This window comes from Castor canadensis, chromosome 5 (assembly GCF_047511655.1).
Source record: "Castor canadensis chromosome 5, mCasCan1.hap1v2, whole genome shotgun sequence".
NCBI lineage: Eukaryota > Metazoa > Chordata > Mammalia > Rodentia > Castoridae > Castor > Castor canadensis.
Window position 1 is genome coordinate 5,419,483 of NC_133390.1, and position 18,770 is coordinate 5,438,252.

The 18,770-nt window shown below is 44.4% G+C and overlaps 1 protein-coding gene across 2 annotated transcripts in view; it reads right to left on the reverse strand.

Annotated features, from left to right (window-relative positions):
• Nucleotides 1-3,194: 3,194 nt before the first annotated feature.
• Nucleotides 3,195-18,770, reverse strand: part of Sh3bgr (SH3 domain binding glutamate rich protein) — a 34,974-nt gene continuing 19,398 nt past the window's right edge. Inside the window, exons 4-8 of one of the 2 annotated variants that reach the window (XM_074072630.1) lie at nt 14,177-14,251; nt 13,713-13,805; nt 9,716-9,745; nt 5,974-6,054; nt 3,195-3,613 (exon numbers count right to left, since the gene is read on the reverse strand). In XM_074072630.1, the coding sequence (XP_073928731.1) occupies nt 5,974-6,054; nt 9,716-9,745; nt 13,713-13,805; nt 14,177-14,251 (279 nt within the window). In that variant the 3' untranslated portion in view covers nt 3,195-3,613. Of the gene's footprint in view, nt 3,614-5,953; nt 6,055-9,715; nt 9,746-13,712; nt 13,806-14,176; nt 14,252-18,770 lie in introns of both variants that reach the window. The other variant, XM_020161776.2, reaches the window with a different exon arrangement.

The window sequence follows — 18,770 nt, forward strand, 5'->3', positions numbered from 1 at the left end:
TTCACACTTGCTGGGCAGGTGCTCTACCACTTGAGTCACTCTGCCAGTCACTCAGAGATCATTTAATTTTACGGTACCTGCAAATAATAGACTCATAAGGACATTAAATATAGTGTAGCTGAAGAATATTTAAATACATGAGAAAATGTCTAGGGTTAAGTAAAAATAAAATCAGAGAATAATATTTCCAGACAGATAAATAACTGGTAGTCATGTTGGGTTAAAGCCCACACCAGTGACTTCATTTAACATAATTACATCTGCAAAGACCCTATTTCCGAATAAGGTCATATTCGTATGCACCAGGGGTCAGGAGTTCAACGCATCCCTTTAGGAGACACGATTCAACCCACAGTACCAAGAAGCAAGTTCAAGGATGTGTTTGATGCTGCAGAGAGACTGTGAGCAGGAAACGGGGCATTGTCTCACCAGGACAGTGGTTGGGTGAAGAAGGTGCCTCCATTCCGTGGATATCACACAGCCACTGTACACAAGGCTTCAAAGTTTGCCAGTGAACCTGTAGTGATTCCACAATGCATTAGACGAGAAAAAGCAAAATGCAGAGGAGCCTTGTAATACAATCTCATTTTTTTAATAAATAAATGTTTTTGCAGGTTTCCTGGGTAAAAAAAGAAGTAAACAAAAAGTAAATTTTAAGTGTGCTCAACATGAAAGTACCCTGTGTGAGGTAAGTTCATACCTGTAAAACTCTGAGTTTGGGGTTTACAAGTATTCCATTCTTTCTATAAGTTAAGACTTCACAACTCGGTTTTTCTACTCCCAAGATGAAGTACTAAAAAAGCCAAGTACCCCAGACAACTGTAAAAGAATGCCTTGGGTAAGATCGTGAATATATTTCCAAATATTTGGACTAAAAGGCTTGAGGACAATTAGCCCCTTAAGTAATCAGAACTCTGTGCCTACTTCTATGGTGAGATAGAAGAAGTCAGAAGCCACAGGAAGACCCTGTATCTTTATCAGAATTATTGCTGTGCAGCCACTTGTTGACTGAGTTTAGACTCCTTCCACATCAGGGAAGGGAGGGAATCCAAGCAATACCTTACTCATTTTAAAGCTTTTAAGAATGCACTGCGTCTTGCCCAAAACAAATTCTCCTGGATAAATCATCAAAAGCGACACACTGATTATTGCAGTTGGCTGGAGGGTTCGGGTTTTGCTTGTCTTTTCCCTGTCTGATTGATAAACAGCTCATACCCACCCTCTGATTTCAACCTGCAGTACCTGCAGTGGGCACAGGACAGAGGGCGGCTCGGAGGGCCTCACACCAAATCAAGAAGCTTGTCTTTTGTCACCACCTAGTGGACTTTCTCTATTACTGCAGTGCCTGCAGGCCACTTCCCCTTTTTCCCAGGCTTGCACAGGTTCCAAGGTTAAAGGACTTTGAGAAAACATTTGGAAAGATTCCCCAAGATCCTTTGCAGATGATCCATTCTTTTTCTTCCTATACCTCTATATTCAAACAAGAAAACTGAGAACAAACCATCCTTAACATGTATCATGACCGTGAGCTGAAGGAAGATTTCAGTCTAAAGGAAGAGGAAGCACAGAGGGAAGGACGGAAGAAGAAGCAGGTATTACTCAGTGGTTACGAAAAATGCACGCAAATTTTTGTGTAGTTGCTTTTCCAAAAAACAAAACAAAACAGTTACTTTGAAGGCTTCCACTTCCATTAAACTAAACAAATTCATCAAATCTCCTTCAGCTTCAGATCAACATACAATACTCCATCTCTCTGGACTTTGCTTTCCTCCTTTTTTTTTTTTGCCTGTTCACTTGGGGTTTTCTGGGGGTTTTGCATATTCACAGTGCTGCTTAGTTTCTAAAAGCTTCCTGTAACAGATAAAGCATGTAATTTTAACTGTATTTTGATATCACATATCCTAGAGACTTTCCTCACTGTGGATCCACTTACCCGTGGAGGTTGTAGTGATGAGTGAAACCAAACCAAGACGGGAACTGACACTGGTCGTGTGATATTACCATCTAGTGGTTCTGCCTTTCGACACCTTAAAGTGAGACGTGTGTAAGAAAAACTACTCTTCTAGAATGTTAGTTTGCTGACTCACAGGAAAACAACATAAGAAAAATTAATTCAATTTGAATACATCAGGTATGGTTTGTTACCTTTGCTTATTATTGGCACAAATACTCATTCTCACTTAGCAATCTGTGAACACTAGTTAACCCTACCTCCATCCTACTCCACCCTAAAAGGGCAGCCCAAAGCAACAAGCACCTGAAGGCCTATTTGTACGTCGATGTTTATAAAAATGAGCAAGCTTTTAAAATAGGATGTAATTAAATGCCACGAAATAAAAATAGGAATTTTTAATTATATGACTTTCTATTTCACTGTAGTCTTTCACCTTACTTTCAGCAGAGGGAGAGGTGGATTTAAAGGTGACTTCAACAATTCAGGACACAATAACCTTAATTCCCTTCGAAATGTCTGTTACTAGGTGCCAAGAAGGGAGCTGCTGTCCAGGGTCCTGAGACCCCATGCCTCCTGCCACCATGCAATCCACTCTGCAGGTAGGCTTGGGAGGGGAAAATCTGTGGCCACCCCACAGGAAACTGCTACATGATCGTGAAACAGGGAAGGAGCACAACAACGAGATGAGCCCTTCTGACCAGACAGAAGCGATGTTTGCTGCAAGAAAAACACAAGCATCAACATCTCTCTCACGAGAAAGAGAAATATCTATAGGAAACTGAGGTGGGCAGAGGAGCTGTCCAACCTACCCAGTGCAAGGCCGGGGTGGAGGGCTGGCAGCGATGGTGACCACACATACCTGGCCATGGGAGGCAAAAGTACAGCACTGGGTTCCACATGAGCCATGACTGCAAATCAATCAGTGGTCAGAAAAACTGAAGCAGAAACTGCTCCCTGATGCTCAGAAATGTGCAAAGGGCAGTGAGCTGCCCATCTTTGTCCTTGTCATCCTCCCTACATGTGTGGATCACAGAACTACAGTGAGCTCAGCTCCAAAGACAGCCATTTGGATAGCACAAAATATGACATAAAAAGACAATTGAGGCACCCTGAAAACATGGACCAAATAATCACTGCCACCGAGACTGTCCACCCCAAGGCAGAAGGGACTTACACTCACCGCAGACACACTGAGCTCAGGCACCTGCACACAGAGACAATGAATAAAGAAACACGGATGAAGTATTTGCTATGAATCTTTATTTCTATGGCTGTTCTCTGGAAAGCACCTCCTTTCAAAGTTAAGTCAATGACAGGAAGCAAAAGGCACATACAAAGAAATTCTTTTGTACCGGAGAGGCTCTATTCCTTTCAATCTTTCTTTCAGAGTATTACCAAGAAGGTCTATTTGTGCAGAGCGAATAGTGCTAACGAGCAGAGGCCAAGAACGTTGGGCACATGAAGGTAGGCAGACGGTCTTCACATTTAACCTCCTGCAAATGTGACTGAGAAGACGTTCTTGTGTATCTAACCTCGCCAGACAGCACGAGTCCTCGGGAGTCCCGGATGTACTGAGAGAGGTGTGCATGCTTTGGGCCAAAATATTTGGTTACATTTGTGGGGAGACTTTTGAAATGCTGCTTCGTGGGCTTTGGTTTTCTAAAAGAAAGGGGAAATGTTATAGCAAGATGGTTAAAGAGAGAGAGACAAGGAGTTTTATCACAATCTTCATTAGTGAACATACAGCAAAGGGAAATAAGGCCTGATAAACCATTACCTACTGTTCCATTCCCAGTGCAAGGAAAGAAAAGTAAGTTTTTCTCATGGGAAAACCCTTTCTCTGTGCTAACACAGGCCAACAACAGAAGGAAGCACTTCACAGAAATCAGAGGATGAGTTTCCAGCTGAATCCCAGAGGGGGGAATGTCAGCGGTCCATGGCTAAGCCTTTCTACCTCCTTCGGGGAGGGAGAAGTCTGTCTCACCTTGTACACTATTTCTCCTGAGACCCCAGCATCAACCCAGATTCTACCTCCAGCTCCAAGTATGAGAAAAGAGAATTCTTTCTTTCTTTCTTAGTCTTGCTCTGTCATCCTTCTCCTTAAAATTATCTTGTCAGATAGAATGCCTGACTATCCTCAAGCTGTGAACAGTTTGCAGAACACCTGGTCACACTAGCATGTTACTTGTGGGCTTTTTTGTTGTTTTTTTTTTTATGGTGGTACTAGGATTTGAACTCAGGGCTGTGCCCTTGCTAGGCAGGCACTCTCCTGCCCTTTCTGCTCTGGTCTTGCTTTCCCTCCTCCCCCTCACAGTGACTTCAAACTGTGTGAATTTCCCATCCTCCCAATCTTTGCCTTCCAAGTAGCTCGGATTACAGGAGCACCCAGCTAGGGCATGTTGCCTTTTAAAGAAGGAAACTGAATCTGTGTGGGGGTCAGGGATAAAATTTAGGGTGTCGTCTGGTGCACACCTTCACTTTCAGGTATTCTGACACCACAATAGACTATTATGGACAGGATTCCAACCTAGAACCCATCAGAGAAATAGGCAAAATGTGCTAGCCACAGTGAAATGTTACTTTTTTGTAAATGGCCAATAAAGCCACTTGTCTACACTAAGGAATCTCTCTGGGCTGTGCCATTCCACATTCAGTATTTTTTAGAATTATCACACTAAAATCACATGATTTTAGGGACTTTGCAAGCAGAGTGAATAGACTTCCGAGTCTTTTATTGCGGATCCTTTATGGTTTCTTTTGTTTCTGGCATAAAGATAAATATCAGTCCTTTTGCATTTCCTACTCTTCTTCAAGTAGAATCTCCTAAACTTGCCAGTCCTCTTTTTCTCAAAAGAGTCCCAAGACATTGCTTAAAACTGCAATCGTGACCAAAAGTACAATCAGTAAACCTTAAGCTAAAGGTCTGTGTGTCCAGCACATGGAAGAAATTGGCTGGGAAAAGTATCAAACCCCAAGCCAGATTCACTCTGAAATGTACATGAAGGATAAAATTTTATGGTGCAATAATAAACAGTGACAGTTACTCTCACCAGCTCCAAATACACTAAATACATTCGGCGTGTTTGAAATTAGCTTTTTACTTGTGTGCATATTGAAAAGGGAGGTCTGTATTATTAAGACTGGTCCTGGGTACACAGAGCACTGCCATTGGTCAGCAGTTCTCACAGCACTCGGGCAGTTTTTCTTCCATCTCTAAATGAACCCTTCCATGCATCAAGCTTCAGCACATGTCTGAGCTGAAGACCTACTGCGTGCTCGAGTGCCTGTTCCTCCCTGTTGCCTTCTGACAGCAATGGCCCAGAAACCCTTCACGTTGTTGGGTGCAGGAAAGACATCCACAGGATTCCACTTAAATTTTTTAAAACCCCTCACAGCACCACAGCAAAACTATAAGCAAGCAGCCTAGTCCACTGCCTCAAATTCAGTCATAACATCAATCATTTGAGAATACATAACACGCCCAAGTGCAAGGTACTAAGTTCAAACCCCAGCGACCCCCCAAAAAATAAAAACAGAAACGCGTCATGCACCCTTTTCCTGGGAGCTCGCCACACGTCTGGTGAAACCTCTGCTTTCACCCCAACACTGTCTTGTCTTGCGGCCCACCTTCCCAAATCCTTCAGCCGTCATCACCGCACACTGTCCTTAGCTGCGTGCGATCACTTGGCACCGACCCAGCTGTTAAGAAGTTTAAAACGACAAGGTGCCAAGGCTTGTTGGGGGTTCCTTGCACTTTGCCACATTCCCAAGTGTGTCCGTGAGCGTTCCAGCCAATGTTTAAGAAAAGAAACACAATATCTGGCACTTAGGCCTGAACAGTGTGGTTTCTAAGCATGACTCCCTGCCACCGTCGTTAAGGAGGCTGCAGGCTGGAGGTTTGCCATCCCCCCGGGTCAGGCGCACCTGTCTCGGCCTGCCACCCGTGCCCAGTAGAGGCAGCTTGGCCTCGGGCCATTGCCCTCCCAGCGCTGCAGCTACCTGGGAAAGCCCAGAACCACCTAAGAGTCTCCTCCTTCCTCTTCCACGCCCTCTTCGGCCTTGGCCTCCCCTTCGGCTCCCTCCACTGCCACTTCTTCCCTCTGTGGTCACAAAACACAAAAGTTATTATGGAGAAAGGCAAGGGACAAAGACGCCACAAGAAAGGGAACATGAAATCACAACCTAGAGCTGAGGGTCCCCAGCAACATGGCACACGCACACACACACCACACACACCACACACACACCATACACACACCACACACACACCACACACACACACCACACACACACACCACACACACCACACACACCACACACACACACCACACACACACCACACACACCACACACACACCACACACACCACCACACACCACACACACACACACCACACACACACACACACACACACCACATACACACCACACACACCACACACACACCACACACCACACACACCACACACACCACACACACACCACACACCACACACACACCACACACATACACACACCACACACACACCACACACACCACACACACCACACACACCACACACACACACACACATACCACACACACACACCACACACACACACATCACACCACACACACCACACACACCACACACACCTCACATGCCCAGATGCCATTTGGTATTTTTGGACTGCAGTGGGCCATGGGACATGAAATCATGGAGAAGGGAGAACTACTGTTTCTGGAGGTCTCTGGGTGGGAGGTGCTGCTGCTGACCTGGGACACCACCTGGAGAACCTCTCTGAGATCACACTGACTGACCGGTGAGCAGCGCACTCAGCGCTCACAACCGGTAGGTGCGGCACCACCATCCATGGAGTCCGCGGTCACCAGCCCTGGTCACGTCTGCTGCCATGCGTGTGTGACATTTATAGCCTCGTGATTACATAATTGAAAGACACATCAGGAAAGTGAATGAAATACAAGCAGGGCGAGAACTTTTTTCCTATGGAGACTTAATAGAATGCATCAGAAAGATGCAATATATGTAAATCACCTTAAAATTTTGTTATCATAAATGAGGTGTTTAAAAGCTTGGGATAAGGAGGAGAATTCATAAAGTCCTTACACACTCAGGTGGCTCCAGGTGTCTTTAAATCTCTGCTCTAAAAAACCAAAACTGGAACTTCTAGACAGGCAAATGAGTATGGTTGCGTTAGAAAACCAACCAGGCTTACTAATATTTGTACTCTGATTAGAGGGGGAAAAAAGTCCCTGTTCTAATAGCTAAAAAAAATGGCAGTCAATAACCATTTATGTATTTCAAGTTAAAATAAATGTTAAGGGTAGGAATATGGCTGAACCGTGCAGCATTTGCCTAGCATGCTGAAGGCCCTGGGATCAATCCCCAGCATCACGAAAGGAAAAAAAGTGTTTAATGCCTCTGTGTTTTTAAGACATTATTCTTCAATTGGTCAAACAACCTCCAGCTCCAAACACGGAACATGAGGTCTTCCACTGCACCCGAGAGTGCTGGTTATAGTGCAAGCACAGACTCTATAAAGAGGCACATTAAATTACATGCTACAGAGGATAAGTTTCATTTTTCTAAATTTTACCCTTAGTAGCTTTTTTTTGGCAATACTGGAATTTGAACTCAGGGCTTTGCTATTGCAAAGCAAGTGCTATACCATTTGAGCCACACCTCCAGTCCATTTTGCTCTGATTATTTTGGAGATGGGTCTTGCAAACTATTGGCTCAGGCTGGCCACGAAACATGATCCTCCCAATCTCAGCCTCCCAAGTAGCTAGGATTACAGGCGTGAGCCAATAGTGCCTGGCTGCTTCATAGCTTTTTAATACTAAATAGTATTAATATATACTCATTTCAGTTTTAGTTTTATTTTTTTTTTCATTTTTCTTTTATTATTCATATGTGCATACAAGGCTTGGTTCATTTCTCCCCCCTGCCCCCCCTCCCTTACCACCCACTCCACCCCCTCCCGCTCCCCCCCTCAATACCCAGCAGAAACTATTTTGCCCTTATCTCTAATTTTGTTGTAGAGAGAGTATAAGCAATAATAGGAAGGAACAAGGGGTTTTGCTGGTTGAGATAAGGATAGCTATACAGGGCATTGACTCACATTGATTTCCTGTGTGTGGGTGTTACCTTCTAGGTTAATTCTTTTTGATCTAACCTTTTCTCTAGTTCCTGGTCACATTAAATACATAACTCAGTACTCCCAAATTATAATACTTTCTCCTTATTTTATATAATTCTTAATCGTCTATCTTTGTGAAACTTTATTCTTTTGTGTTCGAGTTGTTCTAATTCTATCTTTATCCACTGTAAGATATTTCTTTCTTAAATTCTTTTATCTTATTGAATCTGTTGTTTTACTTCTGAGTTTTAATTCTCCTTTGGGACATTTATTTTCCTTGTTGTTGACAGGAAGAAGAGCGGAGAGGAAGGCTGTGTCACACGTAGGGAGTGGGTGGCACTTGTCTCTATGTGATCTCCCATCCCTGGCGGGGGCTTCCTAAAGTGACAGCTCTGGAGCTCAGGTACATAGGGAAGTCTGCAGCTTCACCAGGGCCACACCTCTGGGCTCTTATTCACCCACAGAAAGAGACATTGTTTACCCCCAAAGGTTCATGTGTCATAAACTTGGTCCTCTGTGTGGCAGTGCTGGGAGGTGGGGCCTGGATGAAGTGGGAGGTCCTGAGGGTCATTAGGGAGTGCCTTCAGAAGGGATTGTGGGGTCCGGCTCTCTAGCTTCTGCCAGGCAAATGTGAGCTCTTTCTCCCTCCTGTGTCCCACCTCTGCCACCAGCAATTGGTGACACAGCCAGTGGAGGCCCTCACCAAACTGTAGGGTTTTAGCCTCCAAAGCTGTGAACTAAATAAACTTTTTTCTTTGCAAGTTAGCCTGTATCACAGTAAGGCAAAACAGAATACTACACCAGGCTTCTGGAAAAATCTAAAAACCACCAGAGGTGATTCTGATGCACGCCAGCAGACGAGAAGCACTGGGGGTTTTTTGTTATATTTTAGCAGCACTGGCGTTTGAACTCAGGGCCTTGCACTTGCTAGGCAGGTGTTCTACCACTTGAGCCACATTGGGGAGGCAGGTTACTAGTCCTTCCCAACCACTCATGTTCTCCTGGAAAGATCCCACAAGAACCCCTGGGAATGGGTGGCTTCCAAGCAACACCAGGACCGGACCCTCCCTTGCTCGTGTATACTGTTCCCAACGCGTGACCCTGAGTTGCCTGGAAGTCCTCTCCCCTAGGTGGTGAGTGTGCATAACTAATGAGCGTCAGGTGTTGTGACTCCAGCCCCATAACCGTAAGACAGGAATCCCTCCCTCATCAGCAGGTGACTAGGAAGCCATCAGAACATCACCATGACGTACCGTGTGGGCTGCAGGTACTGTGTGCTATAGTGGGGTGGGAAGGACCAGAGGAGAAAGAATCTCCATCTATAGCCCTGGCCTGGCCAGGCCTGACTTTGGGAAAGAAACGCACAAGTCCTCTTTTTATGGGAGACACAGGAATACCCACAGCCAAGCCTGCTTCTCTATCCAGATCCCCCACCCAAATTTCTCTCCAACAGAATTCCCTTCTTGGAGGCTACAGGAGGGTTTTCAGGGTGCATGGGGTGTGCTGGCTCCCTCATTTCACAAAGAACCAGGGACATGGCTAAAGCTGCCATGCGGTCACCTAGAAGACATTTTCACTAAGCAGATTAAGCACAACTGTGAAAGATGACAGACCACCATACCTCTTCCACTGCTCGCTCTCCCTCTTCTTCCTTAGGTCCATAAAGAAAAACATAAATTCAAGTAAGTTTTAACTTGTAGCTGAAAATTAAGCAAACTGTAATAAGACAGAAGCGCATTAGAATAAACACTTTAATCTGTCCAGAAACTATGTGAACGGTAAAGCTATAGTAACAGTGACCACTTCTTATTTTGTGCATTATATTCCAAGCATTTGGGAGATTATGAGCTTACAAATATTTTCCTATCACCCACAGTCCTTATAAAACGTAATCCACTAGTAATATCACTTAATCGTATGTCTAGTTCAAGCACACCAAAGATCTGTAGAGCTATCTGGTAAAACTAGGATCATATATGCAAGCAAAAAAATGTCTCTGTATGTATGCTTTACTTCAGCTTTGAACCAATTAATACAACAGACCAAAACCTTTCTCTCTATCAGAACAAAATGACAGCATTTCTGAACCATGCAGTATTTAACCACAGATTTCTGGGTAAAAAGAAGCCTTCAGGGTAAGGGAGGGTGGGGTCATCACAGATTCGTACAGGTCCCCTGCCACCCACCTGGAATCCCGGTTCCCCCAGATCAAGGTAATAAAGCCAGCTGACATCTCTAAAATGCAGCTGTGAGAAGGAAATAAGAGCTTTTCCATTGCTTTCCAGCATGGGCCTATGATGACCTCCCTGGGGCCAGAGCACTCCCATGGCTGAAGGAGAGACAGCTTCTTACGTCGTCCTAGAAAACCCCACCACCTTGCAGCTCAGGCAGTGTACTCATGGGATCCTAGACTGGGGTGGGAAGCAGTCGTGCTGCCATATGTATCCTCTCACCAGTCCCTTCTTTGGACAGACAAGGACACGCAGACCAGAGTTGAGTGATTTGCCAAAGGTCACAGAGCAAGTAAACAGCACAATAGCGACTCTCCCCAAGTCTCCTGGCTACTAATTCTGTGTCCTTCCTTCTCTACCAGGCTGTCTCTCAGGATTAGTAACAGAAAGAACCACAGTCATGGAGGGTGAGTAATAGAGAATCCAGCACACGTCTACATCCCCTGGCCCAGCCTCACGTTTCAGGCCGGTTCCAGAGCAATGGCTTCAGATCTCAGGAACTGGCACAGAGCGTGAATGCCTGACAGAGCTGGCCAAGTCAGAGCCACACCAGGAAGATTTCCCAGCCTGGGAACCTCCAGCTAATCTTGATGTTAAACACCACTGGGACACACCAAGTGTTCGTGCAAAAGTAACGTCCAGGAAGAACAGACCTGTTTACACCTGTTGCAGATCCAGGTCTCACTTTTCAGTGTCCTGTGGGTTGCACTTCTTTAATATTGCCCTGCCTGTGTCCTGTCCCTCCTGGCACAGCTGCCAACTTTGCTCACCTGACTTGCTGAAAGGAGTCACCATGTGGTCACCATCCCCCAGACATCCTCATTTCCAGTCTCCACAGTGTAGCCAGAGATGTGGCTACAGACAATAAGCCTTACTGTGCTACTGTTGTGTTTGCAAACTTTCATCTCAGGATAAATCTAGGCTCCTTAACTGGCAAAAAGCCACCTGGCCCCCACCTGTACCTCTGGCTTCATCCCTTCCCACTCTATTTCAGCCATATAGAATCACATGCATTTTTTCTCATCAGCTGCCCTTCCAGGACACTGTTCAAAACAATGTTCACAAGGAAGACTTCCCTAACCTCTAAGACTGACTTAGGGGACCCTCTGATCTGCTCCAACAATCATCATGTCTGTCACCATAACCTGTCTGCTCACTCCTTGGGGATTTCCAGGACAAAGCCACTGCCTGGAATCAAGAAGCCAACTCATGGGCTGGTGGAGTGGCTCAAATGGTAAAGCTCCTCCTGCCTAGCAAGAATGAAGCTCTGAGTTCAAATCCCAGTACCACCAAAAAAATAAAGGCGTCAGCTCAGTAAATCACTTGGCAGGAGAGCATAAAGGCTACTAGTAACTCTTTGGCTCTCAAAGAACATGAATTTTCTTATCTACATGGGACCAGATTAAAATTTGCTGTATGTAACATAGAGTTTTACATTTTCCTAAATGCAATTATTTTCATTAACTGTATCCAGCTTACTAGCATTACTCCAGAGGGCAGTAGGGGTTTTATAGGAATGGCTGGTAGTCTCAACTTTTATGGGTTAACTAACAGCAATTAGGAGGGACCTAGCCTCTTTAACAGTGTTTGAATTGACCTTTATTGGCATTTGAATTTCTTGAAATGGAGAAAGTAATTGCTCAGAGAATTTAACAAATGGCCTCAACAGGTCAAGTGACCCTAAAAGAATAGGTACTGCGGTCGCAAGCTCCACCTGAACACCAGCTCCAGGAGCGGGACTCTCCCTCCCGACTGTGTGCTCCCCAGTCACTGAGCTTTGCCAGGCACGTGGAACAATGTGCTGATAAAATGTTGAATAAATGCATTTATGAAAAGCGCCATCTGCCTCTAATCCTTCTTGGGATGTGGTGGGGTATATTAACTAAAGAATAAAATAACAAGCTTCCAACCTTAGCTCCCAGAATCACACAATGTCAGAATTACGCCAGTCCTTAAAAATCCCTCTATGTACAAAGCTTGAACTGACTTTTATGGTTAGCAAATAATTGTACTGAAAATAGCTTTTTAAAAATAATTGTAGCCACCTGGTCAATTAAGCCAAGCTCTCACAGGATTATAGAACACAGCGAAGAAACGAACAATTTTAAGTGGTCCCACCATGCTGTTCCGAGGAAGCTAGGAGCCAGAGAGAGGCCAGGAAGTGGGAAGGCTGAGGACCTTCCACAGAAGCTATTTTTGTTGGGAGCTTGACCAGGGGTGCAGGCTGCTGATGTGGCATATGGCCAGAACCAAGGACAGGTGTCAGTGGTGGTGAGTGTCAGGCAGTAGACAGAGGAGGGAGCAAGAGCCACCAGTGTGACCTGAGAAGGCGGCCGGCCTGGAGACAGGCCAATCTCAGGCCCTCTGAGGGTCTGGCCTTAAATGTGGGAGCTCCTTGCCACCCATAACAACATTTGCCTTGGAGAAAGGAGCTTTTGTGGGGACTGGTTTTGGAGGAGGCCAAAGTGGGGGAGGTACCATAATCACATAGTCAATCAAGCCAAGGGCTTAAAGATTTGCAGATAAGACTGTTAGGTTAGCACAGAACCCAACTTGAAATAATTTTACCTTTTACTAAAATTCTTTAGTAAAAAACTTTACCCTGATAAAAGCCAAATACAAATATAAACAAACTGCAACATTTCCAGCAATTTATAAAGTTGTCATGATGTTCCCATTGAAACTCTCCTACAGGTAGGCTCCCCACTTCAGCCCCACTGGTCTCCCTGTGCAGCCAAGGCCTCCTCCAGCCTGGCTTCCCAGCCACATTCCCGGAAGTCCTTCAGTGAGTGGCTCATTCAGCCCCAAGTCCCACCTGGCGCTTAGAGAACAAGTTTCCCTCTTCCTTCCCCACTCATCAGTCTGTTCCCCAGACTAGGAACCTCTTCAGGATTCAACCCTCTCCCTGGGACTAGTAGGGATCTGTAGTCCCCTGACTGGGGTTGAATTTAGAGTCAGGTTCCTCCCCCAGGCACCCTTTTATCCTCAAGTTCTTGTTGGTGCCCCACAAATACACTTCCACCCCCTTGTGCGGTATTATTCAAGACCAAGAGGACCCTAGTTTGATGGAGAACATGAGCCTAGCCTACCCCTAACAACCCAGCAAACAATTATTGAAGCCTGTCTAGCTGGTTCCCTCCAGGCTTGGGTTCAGGGTCCTCCCACTGGCCTCCAGTTAGCTCTCTCTGCATAGTCCACAGCAGTTACCAACAACAGCAGTTAAGGAAAGTCACCTTCTTCCTCCTGGCTAAACTCTCAGCTTCTACCCTTCTTCCTCCTTGGTATATACCCAGAATGCAGCCCAATTCTTGTCACCTGGCAGGAGCCCAGTAAGTGAAAAACAGACCTGAATCCAACGAAGCTACAGTGAGAAACGCCAACACTCACGTTCTTCTCCGGGTTTTCAGGGAGGTTGCCCATGTCCTCCTTGTCTTCTTTCTGTGCCTCATTTTCTCCACTTTCTTCAGTCTTCTCTGTTCCCTGGTCAGAATAGAAAGCCAGGTGTCATCAACCTTAGGTAAACTCCCAAGGGACATCCACTCCACACCTGCTGTGACCACCTTGTTCAGATCATGACATGAATTCAGCCCAACAGACCTCGTGTTGGTGAGGTCACTGAGTTGTCCCAGCATAGGCTCCCCAAACCGCAAAACTGCAGTGACAAACTGCCTGGGTGGGGAGTCTCCATTCACCCACTTAAGGGTTATGAAGGTGATGGATGCAGAGATGGACAGAAACAGGTAAATAAGGCAGACAGAAGGTAGGTAGGCGACAGACAGACAGATTAGGCCCAGGTAGCCACCATGAAGACACTGGCATGGGGAAGGGTGGTTTGCAATGCTAGCCCTTACCTCCGCAGTACTCTCTGACTCCCCTGCTACATCGCCATTGGGAAGGGAAGCTGCTTCCTCCAGCGACTTTGTCACCTACATCATATAAATTGAAAATATTTGATTTGTTTTGTTTGTTTAAGATAGCTATATATTGGTTTCCTTGTGACATTTCCATGTATGTATGTACTACAACCTGAATTGGTTCATCCCCTCTATTTTTTAACTTTCTTCCACAGTCCCCTTCTTATGGTGATTTCAAAAGGTTTAAAAATTCTATATTCATTCTGGTAGAGAAAGCACATCAACCATATCCACCTTCTTAACCTCCTTCTTTTACCCTCCCTCTCTCCTCTGTGACCTCCCTTTAGCATGACCTGTTTTTCATAATATTGTTATATATTCCACATATGAGAGAAAACATGAGTTTCTTGAAGATAACACCTTGCATTTTGATGTCTTTTAACTATTCAAATTATATTTGTCTTCCTCCTTCATTTTATTCACAGTAACCCTGAGGCCTACATAGGCAGGACAGTCACTATCACCCCACTGTAGTGACAAGATCATAAAGGCAGAAAACTCACAATACAAGCAAGGGCAGAGCTGGGTCTACACATCTCCCCTCCCCCTACAACACACACACACACACACACACACACACAAACACCTGATGCTTTTTTTACTTATGTAATGGTCCCCAGCCTTTTAAAACATCAGGTTATTTTTATGACCAACACCCTTTAAGCTTGTGGGAACAAATTAACCCATACATATACTCCATTCCCACCTCCTATGATAATCAATATTAAATACTTGAAATATTAAATATTTGTCCCAATATTGGTGACAGTGAGGTAGTGAAGGCATCCACTATCACTGTGTTGAGATCTGTCAGTGCTTTTATGCTCAGTAGTGTTTGTTTCACGAAATTGTGTGTGCTGATGTGTGGTGCATATGTGTTTACAATTGTTATCTCCTCCTGATACATGTTCCCTTTACCAAGATGAAGTGACCTTCTTTGTCTCTTCTGATTAATTTTGGTTTGAAGTCTGCTTTATCAGAGATGAATTTAGCTACTCTTGCTTGTTTTGGGGCTCCATTTGGTTGGAAAATCTTCTTGTACCCTTTCACTTTAAGCTTATGTTTGTCTTTGCCAGTGAGGTGCATTTCTTGTAGGCAACAAATGATACTTGCTTGCAGTCTTATTTTTTTAATTCAATCTGCCAGTCTGTGTCTTTTGATTGGAGAATTTAGGCCATTAACATTCAGAATTATCATCGGAAGGTATTTTGTTTTGTAGTGTTTGATTCTTCCCTACTCCTCGGCTGCTTGTCTAGTGAGATGTAGTCTTTCTTCTATGTTCCTGGTTGTGTTTATCTTCCTCTTCTGTGTATGAATTTTCTGCAGTGCTGATTAAGTGGTCATGAACTCCTTTAGTTTTTGTTTATCATGGAAGGTTTTTATTTCTCCTTCAATTGTGAAGGAGAGCTTTGCTGGATACAGTAATCTAGTTTGCCAGTATTTTCTTTGGGGAATTGAAATACATCATTCCATGCACTTCTTGCCTTTAACGTTTCTGTTGAGAAGTCTGCTGTTATTCTGATGGGTTTGCCTTTACAGGTGACGTGGTGCTTCTCCCTTGCAGCTTTCAATATTCTTTCCTTGTTCTGGATGCCCATTGTTTTAACTATAAACATTGGAGAAGTTCTTTCCTGGTCTTGTGTGTTTGGAGTCCTAAAAACCTGCTGTATCTGGATGACTATCTCTTTCTCAAGACTGAGTTTTCTAATATTACTCTATGTGTTTTATGCCTTAGCTTGCACCTCTTCTTCTATGCCCATGATTTGTAAGTCTGGGCTTTTAATGGTGCCCAGAGATCTTGCATGTTCTGTTCATAGCTCTTTAATTTTTTTCTTTCATATGAATGTCATAATACATCTACCTTGTCTTCAAGCCCAGATATTCTGTCTTCAATTTAATCTACTTTACTGGAGAGACTTTCAACTGGAGATTTTTTGTTTTTGTTTTTGTTTTTGTTTTTGTTTTTGTTGTGGTTCTGGGAAATTAATTCAGGGCCTTTTGCTTGCTAGACAAGTGCTCTACCACTTGAGCCACACCCTTTTCACTTTAGTTATTTTTCAGATAGGGCCTGTCTTACACTTTTGTCCAGGCTGACCTCAGCCTGCAATTCTACCTCTGCCTCCTGCATAGCTGGGATTATGGCCATGTACTACCACACCCAGCTTATTCTTTGAGATAAGGTCTCACTAACATGTTTTGCCTAAAATAGCCTCAAACCATTATTCTCTTGTCTCCACCTCCCAAGCAGCTGGGATTATAGGTGTGAGCCACCATGCCTGGCCTCAACTGAGTTTGACTTATTGAGCTTTTCACGTCAAAAATTTCAATTTAATTTTTTTCCAGAATTTGTATATCTTTATTGAATTCTTCCTTCATGCCCTGCCTTATCTTCTTTATTTCATTCAGCTGTTTGTGTTCTCTTGGAATTCATTCATGTATTTATTCATATCCTCCTTAGTTTCATTGATCATTCTTTTAATCATTTTTTAAAGTCTTCATCTGAAATTTCACCCACTTCACTATTAGTGTTTGTTACTGTGGAGTTCAGTTTTGGAGGAGTCATGGTGCCTTGTTTTTTCATATTTCTTGTGTTTCTGCATTGGGATTTGTGTACCTGGGGCCAAGTCATTGGTTGTAAGTTTTAATCACCTGCGGTCTTTCTGGTGAAATAGTCTCACAATTCAGGCAGGACACTGGCTGAGTTGAGGTGCTATTTCTCCTCACTGAACTCAGTAGCCAAGCATTCACCCACATGCTCAGGGCACCAGGCCTAATCCCCAGCACTCCTCAGGTTGAGAAAAACTAGCTGGAGTCTCTTGTACAGGGGTTAGTTGTCCACTTCTAGGCTACTCACATTAAAGAAATTTCTTTTCTATAGGTACTGAGAGACAGTGTTGGCCATAGGGAGCTTTCTAGCCTATGGGCCAGGCAGGTTCCCATTTTCCCTCTAACCCCCCACCACCACACACAGACACACACTGAAGTTTGTTTCTCCCAGGGGCAGCAAGCACCCAAGCCTAGGGTAATCCCAAATGCATTCTAGTGTGGGTTAGCAAACAGCACTAAGTTCTGCACTGGCTGGAGGAAAACTGAGGGACCCGGCACTCTGCCTGCTTGGCTTGGTGCTTTCAGACCCAGCCCAGCATTCATGTTCTTATTGGGCAGGAGGCTGTGGAAATCACATGATTTGGAGGGCTGGCTTGACGTTTCCAGACCCATATGGCAGGCAACACGCATAGCCAGGAGGCAGGACCTAGAGGCCAATCTATGACAGCCATGGGCTCACTGCTGGCTTCCCCTATGCCCCTTGGGTGCTGGGACTCACTCCTCACCAAGGAGGGTGGGGTCTCCAATCACTAAGCCTTCACTGCTCAAGTTCCCTGCTAATTTAACTCAGAAGGCCTACATCAGACCCTCTCCATGACCACCTAGTATGGCCACCTTCCATCCAGACAATGCAGCAGGTTATCCCAAGACTCCATGACCTGTGATTATTCCTTGTTTTCAAGTCCCCAGAGCAGCTCAGTCTCAATAGGCTCCTCTCAAGATGGCATCTTACTGTAGCTCTTCAAAATAAGGGAAGCAACAAAATGTCTTCCTTCACTGAAGCAAGCCTTCCACACAGAAACAGTCACTGTCTCACCAAATTGCCATAATGGTTTAAAGCTTGCAGGAGGCTTATCCCACAGCTAGCATTGTCAGTCTGGCACCAGGGAGGTCTGGCTTGCCTTGTGATTTCATCTTTGGCTTCTGCTTCCCCTGAGGAATCCAGGGATGGAACTTGAGACTGTTTTGTCCTTTCTTCTGTCTCCTCTGCTTCTTTATGCTTTTCAGCTGTCCTGTCCCTTCTTTCATGATTGCCGGTACTCTTCCTCTCTTTCTCTCTTTGAAATATAGTCTCTCCTTTGTTACCCTGGCTCCTCTCACTCATATCTCACCAAAGCATCTCACCAAAAGGAAGATGTTTCTAATCTGCCATCTGGTCCCAGCCTCTGTTTGTGTATTTCTTGAAAAGTCTTTTCTTTTTGGTGGTGCTGGGGTTTGAACTCAAGGTTTCATCCTTGTTAGGCAGCTGCTCTACCTCTTGAGCCACTGCACCAGCCTGAAAATAGGCTTAATGATTATGTTTGCAGATCATTTGGCTAAAACTCTTTTGAATTAACTTCACTCATTTTTTTTTTGCAAATTTTCTCATCTGGTACATTATGCTTGTTTTAACTTTCATCAGTTCTTTCACTTTTGAAAATTATCAGTAATAAACCAAATCTGTTTTAAGTCTTTTAGCATCTACAGAGATCTTTTTGTTAGAACATTTTACTTTAATACCTTCCTGAAATTATTTTTTCTTTGCAATAAGTACAAGCCATAATGTTTCATCTCCCAGAAAGAACAACTGTTCAGAGCCCCACAGAAAAGGATTATATGCCAGACACTTTTGGGTACAGGTTTCTGAGGGCATCATTTAAAGAACTCTGACACCATACCAATGGACTGAGTCAAAATTTTCAGACATCTAATGGAGAAGATGGGT